This window comes from Maniola jurtina, chromosome 10 (genome assembly GCF_905333055.1).
Source record: "Maniola jurtina chromosome 10, ilManJurt1.1, whole genome shotgun sequence".
NCBI classification, from domain to species: Eukaryota; Metazoa; Arthropoda; class Insecta; order Lepidoptera; family Nymphalidae; genus Maniola; species Maniola jurtina.
In genome coordinates, this window is record NC_060038.1 from 7,514,553 (window position 1) to 7,533,302 (window position 18,750).

At 34.9% G+C, this 18,750-nt stretch overlaps 1 protein-coding gene across 14 annotated transcripts in view; it reads right to left on the reverse strand.

Moving 5' to 3' along the window:
* LOC123868811 (protein lap4-like) overlaps nucleotides 1-18,750 on the reverse strand; it is a 97,810-nt gene that overhangs the window by 59,581 nt on the left and 19,479 nt on the right. For all 14 annotated transcript variants that reach the window (XM_045911426.1, XM_045911427.1, XM_045911434.1 and 11 more), the window contains exons 3-7: nucleotides 12,148-12,316; nucleotides 4,114-4,234; nucleotides 2,604-2,896; nucleotides 2,133-2,378; nucleotides 1,560-1,729 (exon numbers count right to left, since the gene is read on the reverse strand). In XM_045911426.1, coding sequence (XP_045767382.1) covers nucleotides 1,560-1,729; nucleotides 2,133-2,378; nucleotides 2,604-2,896; nucleotides 4,114-4,234; nucleotides 12,148-12,316 — 999 coding nt within the window. The remainder of the gene's footprint in view (nucleotides 1-1,559; nucleotides 1,730-2,132; nucleotides 2,379-2,603; nucleotides 2,897-4,113; nucleotides 4,235-12,147; nucleotides 12,317-18,750) is intronic.

The window sequence follows — 18,750 nt, forward strand, 5'->3', positions numbered from 1 at the left end:
GTTCAAGGTAATGTTCACCCAAATAACATCCAACGTACACACACCTTGCGCTTGTAACTTTTTGTATTGCGCTTTCTTATTTTAATGCTCATAAAGAAACTTACTTTGTGACTAGATTTGATATAAAGAAATGTCTACCGAGTGCATTTAAAAAATTTACAGAACAGAATATCTCTCTTTCAGAATATCTTATTTCTCATCATTGAGAGTTGTGGCATGGAACTCCTTTTCTCTAGTCACAATATAATGGTAGAGTATTTCTTAGAATAATAATGCAGTGCATAATTATCATCATGCATCAAAATATGCAGTTAATCTCTGCATATGACTCGACTAAGAGTACGATTTTGATTCGTAAGTTCAACGACTATTTATTTACTGGTATAGGTGACCGCGACTTCGTCTGCGTAAATTTCGGTAGGAGCTCTTTGATTTTCCGGAATAAAAGTAGCCTATATCCGTCTGTGGGAAGCAAACTATCTCTATACCACATAAAGATGCCCGCGACTTCATCAGCGTGGATTTAGGTTTACAAACATCTTATGTAAAATCGGTTCAGCAGATAGGTTGTGAAAAGCTAGCAGACAGACAGAAACACTTTAGCATTTATAACATTAGTATGAATTAGCAGACGTTAGTGACTTAGTAACTGGGGACGAAATGTGCTCTTCGAGGCACTGAGGCAACTAAACGGCCAAAGGACCCCCTAATAAGTCAATAAGTTTGGTCAATTTCACACTGTTTGCGCATTGCTTTGAAATAGTTGATTGTTGTATATATTCTGTGCTTTAAATTTCTCGTAAACAGTGAAAGCTAAAAATATTATACTAAAAAGCAAAAACTTTTTCGTACTATGATGATGTTACAGATTCTCAATAGAAGTATCATAATGAGTAAGGCGCTACCGCCGATTGCACATTTACAAAGTGAAACAGAAGCGTCTTTTTTGGATAAAAACTCAGGCATCAAAATCTATCGAGCATACTTCGACTTTGCCCAGAGTCCAGACTTTACTTAAGAGTTAAAACCAGACCGATTTATATCTCTGACATAATTCTTAACTCGAAGTAAAGTTTGAAAGTCAAAGTGTGCTCTATAGATATCTAGACTCAGTTTTATTTACTTTAGCTGGTTGTGGCCACTCAAAGCACAGCGTAATATACCCTACTGCGTAATAGATGTTCTCATTAAGTATACAAATTTGATCCTTGGCTAAATTAAATAAAGCCCATTTTAAATAGTTACCAGAAAAGACACTACGGCTCAGTTTTATTTTACTCCACAAGTGTGCTTTCAACAAGACCAAGATCTTATAGAGCTTACTTTGAATATGCTCAGACTTTACTTAAGAGTCAAAACGCGATAGATTTATGTGTCTGACAAAGATTCATCTCGTTTTAACTATAAGCAAAGACAGCAAAATCAAAGTACACTTTACATATTTGAGCTTGTATTTTGAACATCATCATAACACTATAAATAATATTGCACCAAAAGCAAAAGAAACCTCTTTGCTAGAATTCCATCAAAACCTTTGTAATAATATAACATGTTCATACCTGGCTGTTGAGTATAACTCAGCTGTGGCAGTAAGAAACAAGTAAGGACATTCTCTCCCGTTGTTTCATCCCTGTCCGTTTGAAAGGTTAATAACGGTTGCGCCTGATTCTCTGATAACCATACTGCTTTTAATTCTAAATTTACTAATGTGTACGGTAAATAATTTAACCTGTGAAATATAATAAAGCACTTTAAACATTATCTTAGCAAATAGTAATTAATACAGATAATTTGCCAATCCTATTGTACACAATACTTAACAGGTCTGAATATATTGCTATCCCTTTCATAATGCTCCTTGCAGAAAAGGATAGCATTAGATTTAGACATGTCAATTTTGTTTAGAGTTGTACCCAGCAGATTTTTTGATTTATAGACAAGCGCTTGGCTGCAATCAGACCTGCTGGCAAGGCAAGTTATGATGCAGTCTAACTGTTAAAGGACTCTTTGGTTCAATCAAGACATTGGATTCTCATAGTCATCTTCTTCTGTAGGTAACAGTGAAAAGGAAGGCACTACTTTTAACCTTGTTTAAGATTTGGATCTTAACTAAATAGTGCTAAAGTGCTTACCTGTTCCCGCTAACATCTAAAACATGTAGAGACTTGCAATTTCCTAGTTCATTGGGCAATTTGGTTAATTTGTTATCCCGCAAGCTCAAAACGCCCAGTAGCGTCATATTGCCGATTTCGAGTGGTATTTCACCTAAAGAATTCCTATCTACATTCAATACGGTCAACTCTTTGAGATTCCCTATTGATTTAGGTAGTTCAGTTAAAAAATTCTCCGTTAAGATAAGCTCTTGGAGATTTGTACAGCTGAAAAGAAACAAAAATTGTTAATCATTCATTTAGTTCAAATGCCTCAAATAATTTCTAAAAATTACAAAAAAAAACTGGATATTAATAAATAAAGACTGTATCAGAACGCATTTGCAATTGGCGTATCACATTTTCATACCCGGCATTAACCCAGCATTGCGACACATCACAGAAATGTGTTTCCAGATATGTTATGTATGGAAAAGAAAATATTTCACCAACCTTCCTATATTTTCATTTAAAGTGTGTAACCTATTTTGGTCCAATTTTAATATAGTTAATTTGTATAGTTCCCCGATACCGTTAGGCACTGTTTCTAGCATGTTCTGTGAGAGGTGGAGATCAGTTAAGGAGCAGAGGCCGCCTATTTCTTCTGGGATTTTCTCTAATTTGTTTTCGCTGACGTCTAAACATATTAAAGCCTTCAAGTTCCCAATTTCGGATGGCAAAAACTGCAATTTGTTGTGGTCTAGCCATAGCTCCTGTAATGCTGGCAGCTCACCAATAAAGCCGGGCTGTAAAAAATAAAATATCAATGAGAACTACTTAATTATTTCTTACACCATGTTTTCACCATCTACAACACAGTATGCATTGTTGCCAGCTTTTTTACACCAAAAACGAGTTGGGACAGTAATTGTTTGAAAAAATTATAAAAAATTTGTACTTTAAAAAAATATTTTCTTTAATAAGTAACTGATATCACACGAGAGACATAACTTAAAATTTAAAAACCCCCAACATAAAAACACCCCTCTTTTTGGGTCAGGGGTTAAAAATATGTTTGAAACAATGACAATACAGGTTTATGATTTAATTTAACATGTTTTCGACAAGTTATTAATATGTTATGTCGTAATAGTACCTATAAACCTGACGCTAAGCAACAAACAATGAGAGGATAAAAATGTATGGTGTAACAATTCTCATTATGGACTGCTTTTTCAATGAAACACCAGACAGACATCTCATATGTTACTCCACTATGTATCGAAAACGATCATTGGCGTCTATCAATTGCTACCATAATATTATCATAATGTGGTCGAAATTCAATCCACTCATACGTTCTGTTTAACGTTTCTGATACGAACCGCTAAGGTGTGGAATGCCCTTCCGGCGTCCGTGTATCTTGCCATGTATTACCTAAATACTTTCAAGGCAAGAGTGAATAGGCATCTTCTGGGCAAGTGCACTCCAATCTCATCGTCACTTTTTATTAAGCATTATTGTCGCCAAGCACTTTTGGCAAGCCTTTATCGCAATACAAAATAATACAGACAACAAATGAATTCTTAAGTATTTATCTGATTCAAGTTTGTGTAATTGGCGACGACTTTCTATTATAATGTTTCGTTATTTTTAAATTACCCGCCCCAACTTCGCACAGGTGAAATTTTTAAAAGCTTTTCTTAGTGGGGCTCTAGTCTCCATCATAGGCAGAATCTTGATGCAAAATATTAAGTACAAGTTTCTAAGCCTAGCGCGGCGTGGTTTGAATTGTATGTTGATATATCAGTCAGTCAGTTTTTCCTATTATATGGAGAAATAACATGCAGATATAAACAAGTACATAGAAGTTACTGGTTTTATATGATTATTCAAGATTTTTCATACACATCTAAATCATAACATCCTATCGGATGTTTACTTGGATGCATACTTGGTCATAGAAAAAGTGAGACGTGGGTACAATAGCTGAGAGATGAAGCAAAAAATAAATAATAATCACCAATTCTTCTATCTCGTTATCTCCCAGGTCTAATCTCTCTAGTTTGACAAGATTTTTCAGTGACTCCGGTAGAGACTTGAGCAAGTTTTCTCTCAGCTCCAATGACTGGAGGGACACCAAACTGAAATCAACAAACAATAAGAATTATTATTATTACTAACTACTTGGTTATAGTTAGAGTGTCATAATATGCGGCATTTTTCTTATTTTTTTGGTTGTGTTGACTTGTTTACAGCTCCAAGGGACCGTAGACCTAAGTATTTGACATTAATTTCAACTTAATACCTCCACGCATTCCTAATAAAAATGGTCTTGACAGACAAACGGACAGACGCAAGTGATCCTATGAGGGTCTTTTTTTCCTTGAGATATAGAACTCTACAAAAAGAAGGGATTCGGAAAATTCCAGAACTCTACAATTGTATATTTAAACTATTACGGGTTTTATTGTATGTGTAATTAATTTGTACAACTATTCAATGGATACTTCTATGGCTATATAATGTCAATGCAGTTAATTCTTATTTATAGGGCTTCCTACTGTGTCAATCAAGCACTTTACTTTCTACTAGTGTATAGAATGGATTGACACTACAAAATTCTTTAGGTATTAATTTCTTGATTTCAATAAATAATTGAAACTAGTACGCTAGATTAAAAATTTGCATGCCCCAGAAGTTCTACAGAGTGTTTTATTTATTATCGAGCGAGCAAAATATACTCGAAATATTCGTTGGAACTCTTTCCAAAAACCTGGCCAAGTGCGAGTCAGACTTGCCCACCGTAGCTTGGAAAGAAAGATATCTATTTAAATATTTATTTGGTTAAATTTATTGACCGTGTCAAAAACAAATTCCTTTTATATAGACCTCATAACTAATTCTATTTCGATTTTCTCACTTTAGCTAAATTAAAAATTAAGTACATAAGGGTAAACTTAGTACATAAGGGTTTCATTTATACCATTTTGGCAGAGAACCCTAAAAACGATGTCAAGTATTTTAAAATGTATAAAATAACATTCTGTCACTCATATGATACATACTACAGTGAGAATAAAAATACAATAGGTGACTAATGCAAGATCAATTTTCATTGTACTGCACCCATACAAGGTTAACTGGGTAAAGTGCACAATTTGAAACTTGTTGTTCAAAGTTGAAAAGCGTAAAGATAACTTTATTCTGTTTTCAAATAAAATATGCTCTGTGAACTGATATTAATAATAATTAACTATATTTTAAAATATATTCATTAACTTTAGTATGTGATACAATAAATTACTTGACCAAAGTCTGGATTTTTTTTATGTACTTAATTAGAAAAAAAAACTTATTTTAAATATCCTTGACTTTTGAATCTTCACATGTGATTCATAAGAATTAAAAATAAAGATATTATTTCTTTGTGTTAGCTGTATATTAATTTAATGGTAATTTTATAGTTCTTCTACATACGCACCTGCTTACTATAAATATAAACGTATCTTTGTTTATTTATTTGGGCATGCGCGACGATTTCTGACATAGGTGGCGCGCGAGTATTTCATACAAAGTGGCGTTGCAATTTGCAGCAAATGCCTGGGATTAGCTAGCCCTACTAATATTTTAAATGCGAAAGTGCGTCTGTCTGTCTGTGTACTAATTTTTCAGGGCACATCCATTTAACTGATTTCGACGTAGACAGATAGCTTGCATCCCGGAGACTTCCCAAAACAAAGAGTTCCCATGGGATTTGAATAAACTAAATGCAAGCGGATAAAGTCGTATCCTCTATACATTTAATTTTAGGTCTCCTATTCACACGTCCTACTGCCTACAATAAAACTTAAAAGTTTTAACAGCGTCGCACTTTAATTATTCAAATGCAACGGAACTGCAGAGAACCTTCACCCATTGTTGGCTTAAACGGGCATCGTACTGGCGTACAATAACATAGTGTTACTTTCCTTACCGTTAAGTTAAAATTTTAGAGCATACCTACTTTAAGGCGATTCAAACCTTTGCTAGCAAAAAACGTGATAATTAGTACAACTCTTTATAATGTAGTATTTATTTACAAACCTTCTATTAATACGCAGGTATAGTTTGCGACAACATCGTCAAATTTTATACTTCTTATGTTTTTCAGGCCATTATCTAGAGTAGAACTTGTAAATACATAGTCAAATCATAATTCAAAAGGTTTTTTTTTCAAGATTTAAATCCATTTGACGATTCAAAAGTACCTACTTGTAAGATTAATTGAATAAAAATATTTTGAATTTTGAAAGCGATGCTTTTTTGAGTTTAAAATTATCATTGCATCCAAATAATTCTAGGTTTTGTCATTAATTTAATTATTACTAAGCAATTGTTATATGTATGTTATTAATTATTATTATTATGTATATATTATGAACTTAATTAAGAAATCATAATAGTTTTTCTAACAAACTCAAGAACCCAGCTAGCTTTGGCAAACTCTTGCGTTCAGATACAAATGTTCAACTTTTTCGCCGTGTCAGAACCTGCCTAGGTAAAATTGTTTGGTTGGTTTCTTCATATTTGATAGAAAATACAATATTTATCGATCATCCTGTATTTATTAAAATTTCAACACTCATCAAATGTGTTTGCCAATCCTATTGATACAAGTGCTGAAACAGGCACGTACAAATAAAATGTTAAAAACTTAATTGTTTTGTATAGTTAAGCCTAGGGGTTTACACAAAAGCTATTGACTAATGTACGAATACGATATTGTTTACTGATAGTATGCTGGACTGTGTTTAATGTTTGAAACCTTGAAGCCGCATTCCTAAGCAGATGTCAAAGTACCTACTTAGCGATCCGTTCTTAACACCAACGTCATTCGATGAATCATAAGTCATGACCAAACTATAAAGTGTACAGGTACTCGTACCGGCTAAATGTGCAGGCCATCTTTCGGGGATCGTTTCGTATTGGGCGGCCCACTTCTAAAATTAACGAGGATATAACAGCTCCTCTTCCGTATTAAATGCCACAACAATCGTCAAGTGGCCCATTTGATATGGAAAATTCGGGTTTATTGCAGCAAATAAAAACGTGCCTAGTGATGCGATGCGAGTTAGCTTTTTAGAATCGAATCGACTTACTTTTTTTTAAAGAATCCGAGTCGAAAAGGGTTTAAATTACGTGATATAATAATACGGCACTCGTAATCCAATTGATAATATAAATGCCTAATTGTGTTTGTTTGTTAGTTCCTTGGTCTGTCCTTTAATCACGCCGCAACGACGAGATTGTTGCATGGATTTAGTTACAGACCTGGCGTGTGACATGCGCTACATTTTTACACATAAATTAAAGAGTCCCACGGGCTTTTTAAGAACTAAATCCACGCGGATGAAGTCGCAGACCTCAGTAGCTAATCATAGTAAATTGAGAAATTATGCATTTCAATCGATATAGCTGATCAAAAAAACCCAGTTTTAGTTTTCTGTTGTTTCAATTGGAATACCACTATCAAGAAATATCAATAACTCAGTCGATTAGTCAAGAGTCGACTCGCCCGCATCACTAATTTACTGCAGAAAAGTGTTCCAAGATTGCGGTTCATGTAATTTAGTCTTTCAAGGAATCTTGATAGCCTACATTAAGCTGTGTGGAAAAAATAACTGCCACTTACGAGTAATTGTAGTTATATTTTCCGTGTCTTAATTAAAGTAAGTTTATTGTGTGACAAAATATAAAGCTTATAGTTATGAAGTTACCAAGAATGTAACCAACCGAGCATGATCTTTTAGCATGGATAATACTGAAAACCTTTGATTCGTTTACTAAATTATCATCACACTAAATGAAAGCCATCAAGTTCATTGAACATTTATTCTTAATCCATTGAAGATTTGCTATGTTTTATATCGCTCAGTGAAGCAGCAATGTAGAACCAACCATGTCATATGAGTTTGATGGCTTTCATTTAGAGATGATCACTGAGTTAGCGCTAACAATCCCGCTAATCTATTATTGCGGAAATGAAGCTATTACTCTACGTATAAATTATTATGGCGTTTATGTCTTTATTTTGTATACGAATTGCCAATAATTAGAGAATTTGTACGTGAGAATTTCTATGTGGAGATAATAAAATTAAAGAAAAATCAGTAGATTCACTTGCAAATGTCTAAGTTTATTCCAAAAATAAACTTTCTATTTTTTTATTTCTATCAATTGTAAACCATCTTCTATTACTCGTGGACGTCTGATACGAATATCTGTATCTTATATATGATTGTAGTACTTAATAGTAACAATGGTCGTGGCCTAGTCGTTGCTATAAAAATATAACAGGTGAGATAAGAAGCGGCCTGCCGTGATAACATGCTTATAGCCAGCACACCCTGTTGTAGGTTTATCAACATTTCCTTATTATAAAAATACTTTATTAATCAATACAAAAGTATATATTTAAATAGTTATGCTCATCATTGCTATCGTTTATTTTCGGCTTTTTGGTAGACAAATATAATATATCACTGACCACCGACGAGAGATGAATACCTTATATTATGTGTAAGTACATACCTACTAGGTATTTTACCAGACTTTATAAATGAGGTCAAATTGTTACATTTGACCTCAATTGTATCCCGCCAAACTGTAAGCAAGCCAAAAAAGGGAAAGGTCATAAGTATGAATAGGCAGTTTGCCTTGGCCACTTTTTATTTTCTAGGCACGATAAAAACAAAAGTTTACCGATATGAAATTATATATGCACCAACTGTCCTCATTTTCGTCCCATAAACCTACTCGTAATATTTAATGAGTCGGGCCCCCTCGCGTAGTGGCAGTCTGTGGCACCCCGAGGCTCTAGTGCACCTCATAGGTTTCACAAAAAACTCTTATCGCGTATCGCTAAACCTAGTTTCACTGACCCTATTTTCAGGCATATATTTGCACATCATTAGGTTTGATCCTGACTTCACTATTATTTTATTACTCAATGAAGTAGCAATTTTTATGATGCGTTGCCTCGAATAAACCATCACGTCATTTAATTTTTTTTTATACTATTTGGTTTAATCACAAATCATAATAATATATTAGTAGCCCATTTCAACTTTTCTTTACAATTTCATGATTCACCATCGATACTTTTAATAATAATATAATTAACAGAGACTAATTAGCTCTTCTGTTACCCCACATTATGCTTTCTATTCAATAGTCTATTGAAAAACTAGCATCACAAGAATTAACTTAGAGTTCCGTATCTGTAAAGAAAACAAGTGTAAATAAAAAATTTATAACACCCCCCAAAAGTGAAGGTTACAGTAACTAGAACAGAGCTGATAACTTTCAAACGGCTGAACCGATTTTCTTGGATTATAGCTAAGAACATTCTCGATCAAGCCACCTTTCAAACAAAAAAAAAACTAAATTAAAATCGGTTCATTAGTTTAGGAGCTACGATGCCACAGACAGATACACAGATAAAGACGTCAAACTTATAACACACCTCTTTTTGGGTCGGGGGTTAAAAGGGAACCTTTATACATCGTTGTCTGTTTGTCTCGTCAAGGCAATCAAAACCTACAGGGTACCTACTCCCCGTTGACCTAAAAAAAAGCGGAAAAACCGAAAACCATATTTATGGTTAGATCACAAAAAAAAATGGACGATGATAGTGATGATCCTTGTGCGAGTCCGACTCGCACTTGACCGGTTTTTGCTCTAGTTATTATTTGAAAATAAATAAAAGGGTTCTTCCTCTATAAGTGACATAGGTGCATGATAGTGTGTAATTTGTGTTCAATGTTGCAATATCAATTTACAATGACCGTGAAAAACGCTGCGTGTCCGTACAATGTGACGGCCATCGGAAAACATAACATCGTAAATATCAACATAATGGTACGACACCACTAGTTACCTATTATTATAGGAATGTACCTTCATATTAATACCGAACTAGACTGACCACGACAACATTGTCAACAAAATTGCATAAGTAGATATATAATTTCAAAGTAGGTACGTTCACAGAGTAGAAGTAGGCATGTGGTACATTCTAGATAGGGTTCCGTACCCGAAAGATGCCAATGGGATCCTATTACTAAGCCTCCGCTGTCCGTCCATCTGTCTGTCAGCGGGCAGCTCGCTGCGGACTGTATCTCGTGAACCATAAAAGTTGCTGCTTTGACAACAAATAATCAAAATGGCCGTCATAAAAATCAAAAATAAATAATTAAAAGTGTTATTGCTTGTATGGATGACAATGATAACATGGACCGATTTTTTTACTAACTTAAACTAAAACGCATTTTGACCAGATGTTATCTTGTTACTTAATTTAACTAAGACCTGCCTAGCCAGTGGTAGCTATCCAAGCTTTTAATATTTTTCCAAGGTTTTAAAATTTCAATACATAATACGGGATACTAACTTTTCTATAGAACTATTACACATTTTAAGCATATGTTATATTACTTAATTAAATTTAATTACCTGGACTAGTAAAGCCAGTGGTTAGCTTTCCAAGCTTTTAATATTTCCAAGGTTAATGCATAGTTTACAACTATAGTAACATTTTATCACCTACGGTCAGCCAGAGTAATAACTAATAACATAAACGCAATAACTCATTGGTGCCTATTACCTACAGTTTAGTAAGTAAAACGTAATCTGCGACCTAGTTAGTAAATACAATTCTAATAAATAAGACTTATATTTAAGACATATTTTAGAAACTAATATCTATGTCTGTGGTTTTCCAGATGTCTGTTAAAATATTTAATTTCAAAGTTACGCGGTCTTAAAAATTCACATACAAATCTTTGAGCCCCTGTAATTTTAAAACTACATATTTTTAGAAAAATCTAAAACACCACAGACACAGATATTAGTTTCTAGAATATGTCTGCAAAATTTCATGGACTTTAGTTGCTTAATATTCAAATGAATTTGGAACTACGATTGTATGAAGCGAGTGACGGAGAGAGCCCTGTTAAGTGCTTCGTATAACAAACTCCGGAAAAATTCTCACGTCAAGTTTTCCTAGAAGAAGACAGAGAAAATTATATATGTACATATAGTTTTTGAGGAGAAAAGTAAGGGTTGTAAATTAAAATGATTAAAATATTAAAATGAAAACTACTAATATTATAAAGATATTAACTGATAAAACAGTAGGTAATTCGTATGGGAAGTTATATAAAAATAAGTACCTACTTATTGATCAGATTATGTATTAGGTATCGAAAGTCTTATGCATAGTTACGTAGTCGAAGTATGAGAGCATATAGGACCACATAGTATATAGCTACTTATGTAATTACCACCAAGTGAGGTTGGCAATGGGCACTAACTTTAAACTGAAATTTCGCTCTCGTTGCCACCTAGAATTTTGTATCGAAACCACATTAACTTACTCGTAAATATAGGTACTTATTCTAGAGCTTAATTACCGGATCCTAAGTTTTTCAATTTCACTCTAACATAACTAAACCAAGTTATATTTTATGTGGTAAGTAAATATTATGGAGTTTTTCTATAACTTTTGATAATATCTAATAATAGCAATTGAATATACCAATTATTTTATGGTTGTTTTATTGATTCTAATGTCTTCGTAGATTTTTAAATACAACCCTAATTTTAGTTCAATTAGAACTCTACTGCCTACTCTTAATGTTAATCAATTCGAGACTTAACTAAACTTCAATAAGTCGGAACTAAGTTAAGCCTATTAAGTATACTAAGTGTTAATAATTATGATATCTATATTCAATATCATCATAGAATATATATCTCATTAATTATATTTCAAAATACGTAACCATAACATAATAATAATAATATTTCCTATGAACTTCAAAATTCATGCATCAAAGTGATCATAAAGGGGAGTTGAAGACGTCATCTTCATCATGATCAACCCAGCGCCGCTCATTACTGAGCATGGGTCTCCTCTCAGACAGAGAAGGGTTTGGCCACTACTCTGATCCAGTACGGATTGGCAGACTGGCTATGACTGTTGGTGACGTACCGATAAAGTATGAATGCTCACCTTCCAAAATCGCTGGGTAAACTTGTGAGTGACATGTCATTGAGCCCAAGGACGGTAAGCGCCCGCAGCTGGCTGAAGCCTGCCGGCAGCCGCGGGATGGGGTTGCTGCTGAAGTCTGCAATCTGCAAAGCTCGCAGCTTTTTGATATCTTCTGGTATGTCGGGAATGTCTGAAATAGTGAATAACTTGTCAATATAAGTTGTTGATAAACACAGAAAAAAATCGGTCAAGAGCGAGTTGGACTCGCCCACGAAGGGTTCCGTACCATTGTACAAGAAATAACACTTTACATCAGCAGGTATTACCTACATCCTTTCAATATTGTTAAGAAATCCTAAGCATATTAATATAATAATCGCTAAATAGTTGATCTTAGTAATTTCTACAATTTTATTTCAATAAATAATCTATACTAATAAATAAAATTGGAGTGTCTGTCTGTAATTTCGAAATAACTACCACATATTAAGGTCATATGGTTATTTGAACGACACCATAACTGAATCACACGTTTTTAAAATTTTTGTCTGTCTGTCTGTCGGTCTGTCTGTCTGTCTGTCTGTCTGTCTGTCTGTCTGTCTGTCTGTTTGAAAAGGCTAATCTTCGGAACGGCTGAACCGATTTTAACGGGATTTTCACATACAAGTAGAGGATTGACCAGGGTGTAACATAGGCTACCTTTTTAACCGACTTTCAAGAAGGAAGTTGTGTTTATCTACCTATGTACACCGAAATCTCCGAGATTTCTGAACCGATTTGCATCATTTCTTTTTTAATCGATAGAGGAACTTTGCGACATTGTTTCATAAAATATTTGGATTCCAACTCCTCAATCCTGATGCTGCAGGGGATCTGACCAATCCACGCGGGCGAAGCTGCGGGCATCAGCTAGTATGAAATAAAATCAGTGTTTATGGTCAATAACAATCAGATGAAGCTCGCGACTTCGTCCGCATAGATTAAGGTTTTTAAAAATCCCGTTGGAAGTTGGAACCTTTCAATTTTCCGCGAAAAAAGTAGTCTATGTCCGTTTCCAGGCCAAAAACTATTTCTAACCCAAATGTCCAAATCAGTTAAATGAATGGGCCGCAAAAAGTTAACATACACACTTTCGCATAATTATAACATTAGTAATGGATTTTTAGATTTTCATTAGTCTTGTTTTATTTAGTTTCTCTACTACGAATTACAATATCTATACTTGTAGGGTCTCTCATATTTTTGTATGTAGATAACAGGTCATACTTGCCAAGCAAAGGGAATTCATTTTTGCACTCGCTGTAGAGAAAGTAGCTCTCTGTATCTTTTATGTATGTTTATTTGAGAGCAATACATGAATGTTTAAAGCGACTAAAAGGTTTTATGGCATGTTGTTACTCTTGTTACAAGGAAGCCATTTTCCTGTTTGCTACGTAAATAGGTGCAGATATATCGTGTCACAAGTCACAACTCACATCCCATACCAGTCACTCATAATAATTAGGAAACCCAACTGCATACACAAAACAAATTCATACGTGTCCTCCCCATTTTAAAATATTTTTAGAGCAAATTGGTTTTAATAAATTATTGATTTTATCTACTTCTTAGCTTTTAAAACGCCGTAAGTCTAAACCAGTTCCTGTAAGTAGATACAAGATGATTTTGTAACACTAAAGACATTGAGTAACCAAATACGGTGACCTCTTCAACATTTCGGTCCACGACAACTTTAACGACCTTAATGGGTTTTGTATGGCACCGCTGCATTGTATTTTAAGTACCTTGTGTATGAATAGGTACAATATACCTGTTACACTAACGTAATACATCCGATCTTTGTAAAACTATTAATATAGCGAGAGTTCGCACGCGCCGCCTACTTCGGAAGCAAGGCTGGTGGCTAGTTAAAATCTTACAGATTTTCCTACGTGCCTATTACTTGTTTTATTTATAACATCCATTATGATAAACAGCTGTACGACCAGATTGGCGATATTCTAGCAATAGTATACGTGTAAATAAATCAGTCCATTTTATTGTAGGTACCTATCAATTTACATCTTCCTGGCTATCACATTTTATCTAAATCGCAACTTACCATCGAAATTATGGGTATTATTTTAACCCCCGACCCAAAAAGAGGGCTGTTATAAGTCTGACGTGTGTATCTGTGTGGCATCGTAGCTCCTAAACTAATGAACCGATTTTTGTTTAGTTTTTTTTTTTTGTTTGAAAGGTGGCGCTTAATCGAGTGTTCTTAGCTATAATCCAAGAAAATCGGTTCAGCCGTTTGAAAGTTATCAGCTCTTTTCTAGTTACTGTAACCTTCACTTGTCGGGGGTGTTAAAAATTTTTAAATTACACTTGTATCTCTTCAAACGAGTCGCAGGGAGCCGCAGTATTCTGACGGTGCAAGACCATTGTGCGTGGAAGTCTCCACCAGAGACCTATGCCCAGCAGTGGACGTGCTCTGATGGTTTTCTGTTCTGTTAATGATGATGATAATGAATTCTCTACAAATATTTCCAATACTTAACTAGCACAGACAAAATTAAGGTGGAAGCGATGGGTCTGCCCGCGAAATTCAAATTTAATTTGGTTTTTCGCAATTTGTAAACTAATACGGCAACGTAGGCTTATGGTATTTTAATTGCGAAAATGGCAGTATCATCCTCACAGGTTTATATAAAAATCTTTACTTGAAAGGGTCCAGTTTAAGAAATTAATTCTAGTATCGACTAATTTGTGAGAATAGTCGATTCTAGAATTATTAATTTCTTGAATTTCGCGGGCAGGCCCGTCTCATGCCCCTTAAGTCCGTGGTAGCTAGAACTTATTGAGTGTTATGTTGCACGACCAATTCCAGGAGTTCATGAATCAATTAAGAGGTAAAATATTTTAGGTTGCTAGTCAAACGTTCCAATTGCGGGTATTGTTACGCTCATTGGGAACATAAGTGCTCAGCAAGGCTTCCGAAGGCCGCCACTGGAATAATTAATTGGCACATGGACACGTAAACATTGCGGTTCACAAAATAATTCACAATTGTTCACTGTTTCAAAATGTTAAATCTAAACATTGTAAAATCTGGGAACAAGGTCAGACTAAACGCAATATTTAACAAACAAATTATGCTCGTTGCCTGCGATCACGTTGTATCCGTACTATCTTAGTTTTTTTTTTTTACAAAATTTTATAACATCATGTACCTACCTACCTACTTCATTTCGTCTGCCTTTATTTTAAAATTTACAATCGCAATCAATTTTATATGACACAGTTGTTACGAAACGTGATTTTCTTTCAACAATTTACCGCAGTTTTATAACAAACTATTCTCCATTTTATTTCAAAGACTCTAAAAACTCTGATAAAATTGAGCAAGCAGTTATTGGCTTCAATTAGAAACTCGTCAAAGATAAAAATAAGACTAATAAACTGAGGTCATGTGCTTTATTGCTCACTCACTGAAACTTGCATAGAAAAGCGTTTACGTTCTACGTAGGTATAAGTGCAGCGAAAGTAGTTAGTATTAGTATTAGTATTTAGGAATTTAAAGCTCTTAGGTTAGATTTTGCAACGAGTTCAGCTTGAATGGGTAGATCCTAATGTAGGTACTATAGACTAATGATACCTAGAGGAATGTGCAGAGATCAGAGCCGTCAAGCGCTTACGAACACGAAGAAACCAATATTGTTATCTTTGTTGTTGAAAATAAATAAATGAATGAAAAAAAAAATCCGTTACAGTAGTCGGTATCTAACCTACCACTATTGCCCTTGAGTATACAGTATAATCTGGGTGGTAGCCTCAGACTCTGGTACTACCACTAATGATGATCTTTAACGAATGACCGAAATGATGACGCCAAGCACAAAAATTGAAAAAAAAATACGTGTCTGAAAAAATAAAGTTTTCCTCTCTTTGGTGAGGATAAGAAGCCAAACCAAGCCGAGAGATTAGTATAGACGGGTCATTTAGAAATCGGACAACCGGAAGAGGGTTATTTTCAAGATGGCCGCCCCTAACCTTGAAAATCGGTACAACGCCTGTAACTTTGTTATTTTAGCGTAGCGTATATTTATACCTAACTTACGGTTTTTATGATAAACCAATAAAATAATGACTTCGTTCATGTAGTTTTAATTTTTTCGCTTTAAGACCTATTTTTCAAATTTTTGGGTTAATATTAGCATTTAGAAAATATTTTGCCAAGGACATTTTTGCAAAACTTTTTAAATGTTCTATAATAATAGCTACTTCTATTCAACATTTTCATGGATTATCGGTACGATTCAAGGCAGTTTCGCTTACCGTTTTTTTTAAGCTGAGTTAAGTCTAGAAAATGATCACTGGTCAGCGCCCTTTTGACAAACCTATAATAATAAAAAATATAACCTATAATAACCATTCCAAACTAACTACCAGAGAAAGATTTTTTAATCGGCTCAATAGATCCAGATATTTCCTACCAAAGTATGATTTGTACGGGACGGGGTAATCTAAATCACTCTCCATTCCATCAATTCACCAACCCCTAGATTTTCCTTGTCGTTCCAACTTTCGGTCTATTTGAATCAATGCTCAATTTTCCGAATCACTACCAAATATTTAATAACATCATTACCTAAATAAGCGAAATTAGTATTTCAATTAGATAAAAGTTTATTCCAATTGCGATTCCAGTTAGCTTTAATTACGGCATTGTACGTAGGTACTCCGGTAGTTAAAAATAAATTATGAACTGGTTTTCTAATTTCACGATAGTTATTAACGGTAGTGCGCCCTGGTATCCGGTTTTGCGGACGGGCATTCCAACAGGCGTGGCGTCATCAATTATTATTTGTCAAGCTAGGGCAGACACAATTTATGGGTGCATTGCAAACCATAAACGTTCTGCCTATCAGCCAACTCGATTAAAACGAAAGCCGGAGCAACTGGGTCAACTGGCTCGAAAGATTCAAAGACTCCTTTAATTATTACTTTCGATTTCGAACGAAGATTTTTATCTTTTTCGTTTCAGATTACACTCATTACAACTAACTACATAGATAAATAATGAATCAATTATTACAAAGACATCCGATCTTTGTTTCATGTCGCAAACAGACCGATCTGGAACGTCGCGTCGTTACCAATAACCACAATGTGGTTCACGAGTAGATAGAAGACGTAAGAAATCTGCCTTCGGTAATCGGCAATGTGCGAAAAAACAACGTTCACTAACCGTTATCGTTACCACAATATATTTTGTGCTATACCTACAATAAAGTATGTTACATCTATCTAACAAGATTTACTTCACCTGTTCAATGTTTAGAATGGGAAATGGATAGTTTATTTATTCGAGTCATTTTTTGTACTAGCTAGTAAAATAGGTATGGCTTACGTTATACGTTCCGTAAGTGAGTCTATTTTCGGATGGTATGCCCAGCTACGAAGAATCTGTCTTTAAGTGCATCGCTTTTGTTTATGCGAAGGGTGAATGGCTTTTCAAAGTAGGAAGTAAGTAGCGGCAGCATGTCAGGCGCGCTTTGAAATGACTATAAAAGCAAATTGAAGGTTCCGCTTCCATTTCTAGTAAATGTCGTGTTGGTTTTTTGTTGTTCTACATATAAAGCTATAACTTCTGGCTGTAGCTTTAGATGTGGCCAGGGGGGTACGCACAAAGGTAAAAATAAGCCTTAAGCCTTATATTAATATAATTTAAGGTTATCCAAATGACCCCTAGATATATTCAGTGATTTATTATAAGTAGTTTGGGAGAAGATCAAATGTAATGAATTCGGCTGCTTCCAAACTCTTTCGGAAGCAGCCGCACTGCTGGTGACCCGCTCAGCAGTACCTATGTATGACGTCTTTCATCCGGTTCCTTGTATTACAAATCATGCAAGCTTAGCTTCTGCAGTGTTGATGCCAGGACGTTTTACGTCTGCCGAGGCCTTTACAGCGATACAATCGCCTACATTGCAATAAATAGCAATTGTCGTATAAGGAGGTTAGGAATATCCTGAATCCAGATTGACAATTCAAATGGGAAGCGGTCTAATAATATCCGTTACAGAAACACAAACAACCGCCAAGCTAAAAGGGAACTGAAAGGAAATTACGAGTAAGTACCTAATATCCATCGCGCAGCATCACTTTTGGCCCTTGTTTGTTTCTACCACGTGGAAACTGTCTTGGTGCAAGCAAAAGGAAGAATCCAGACTGTTTTTTAGGGTTCCGTATCTTCAGAGAAAAAAGGAACCCTTATAGGATTACTTCGTTATCTGTCTGTCTGTTCTGTCTGTCAGGACAAGGGAATCAAAACCTATAGGGCACTTCCCGTTGACCTAAAATCATAAATCACAGAATAATGAGAAAATATAGGACTGTAACAACCAAAATAACTACAGAGTTAGTAAATAAAAGTTAGCCAGACAGAAACTATACGAAGTCTCGCGTGGCTGAGTGGAATTCCATTATAGATAGGGTTATTGAATTGTATGAAACACAAAAGCCATGAGTAAGTACCTACCTAGTCTGTGCCCACCACCCGTGTTAATGGATCCCGAACGACACTCGGGGATATAGTCCGTACCAAATGACTTCTCACGCGCCATTTTAACTCTATGGGTC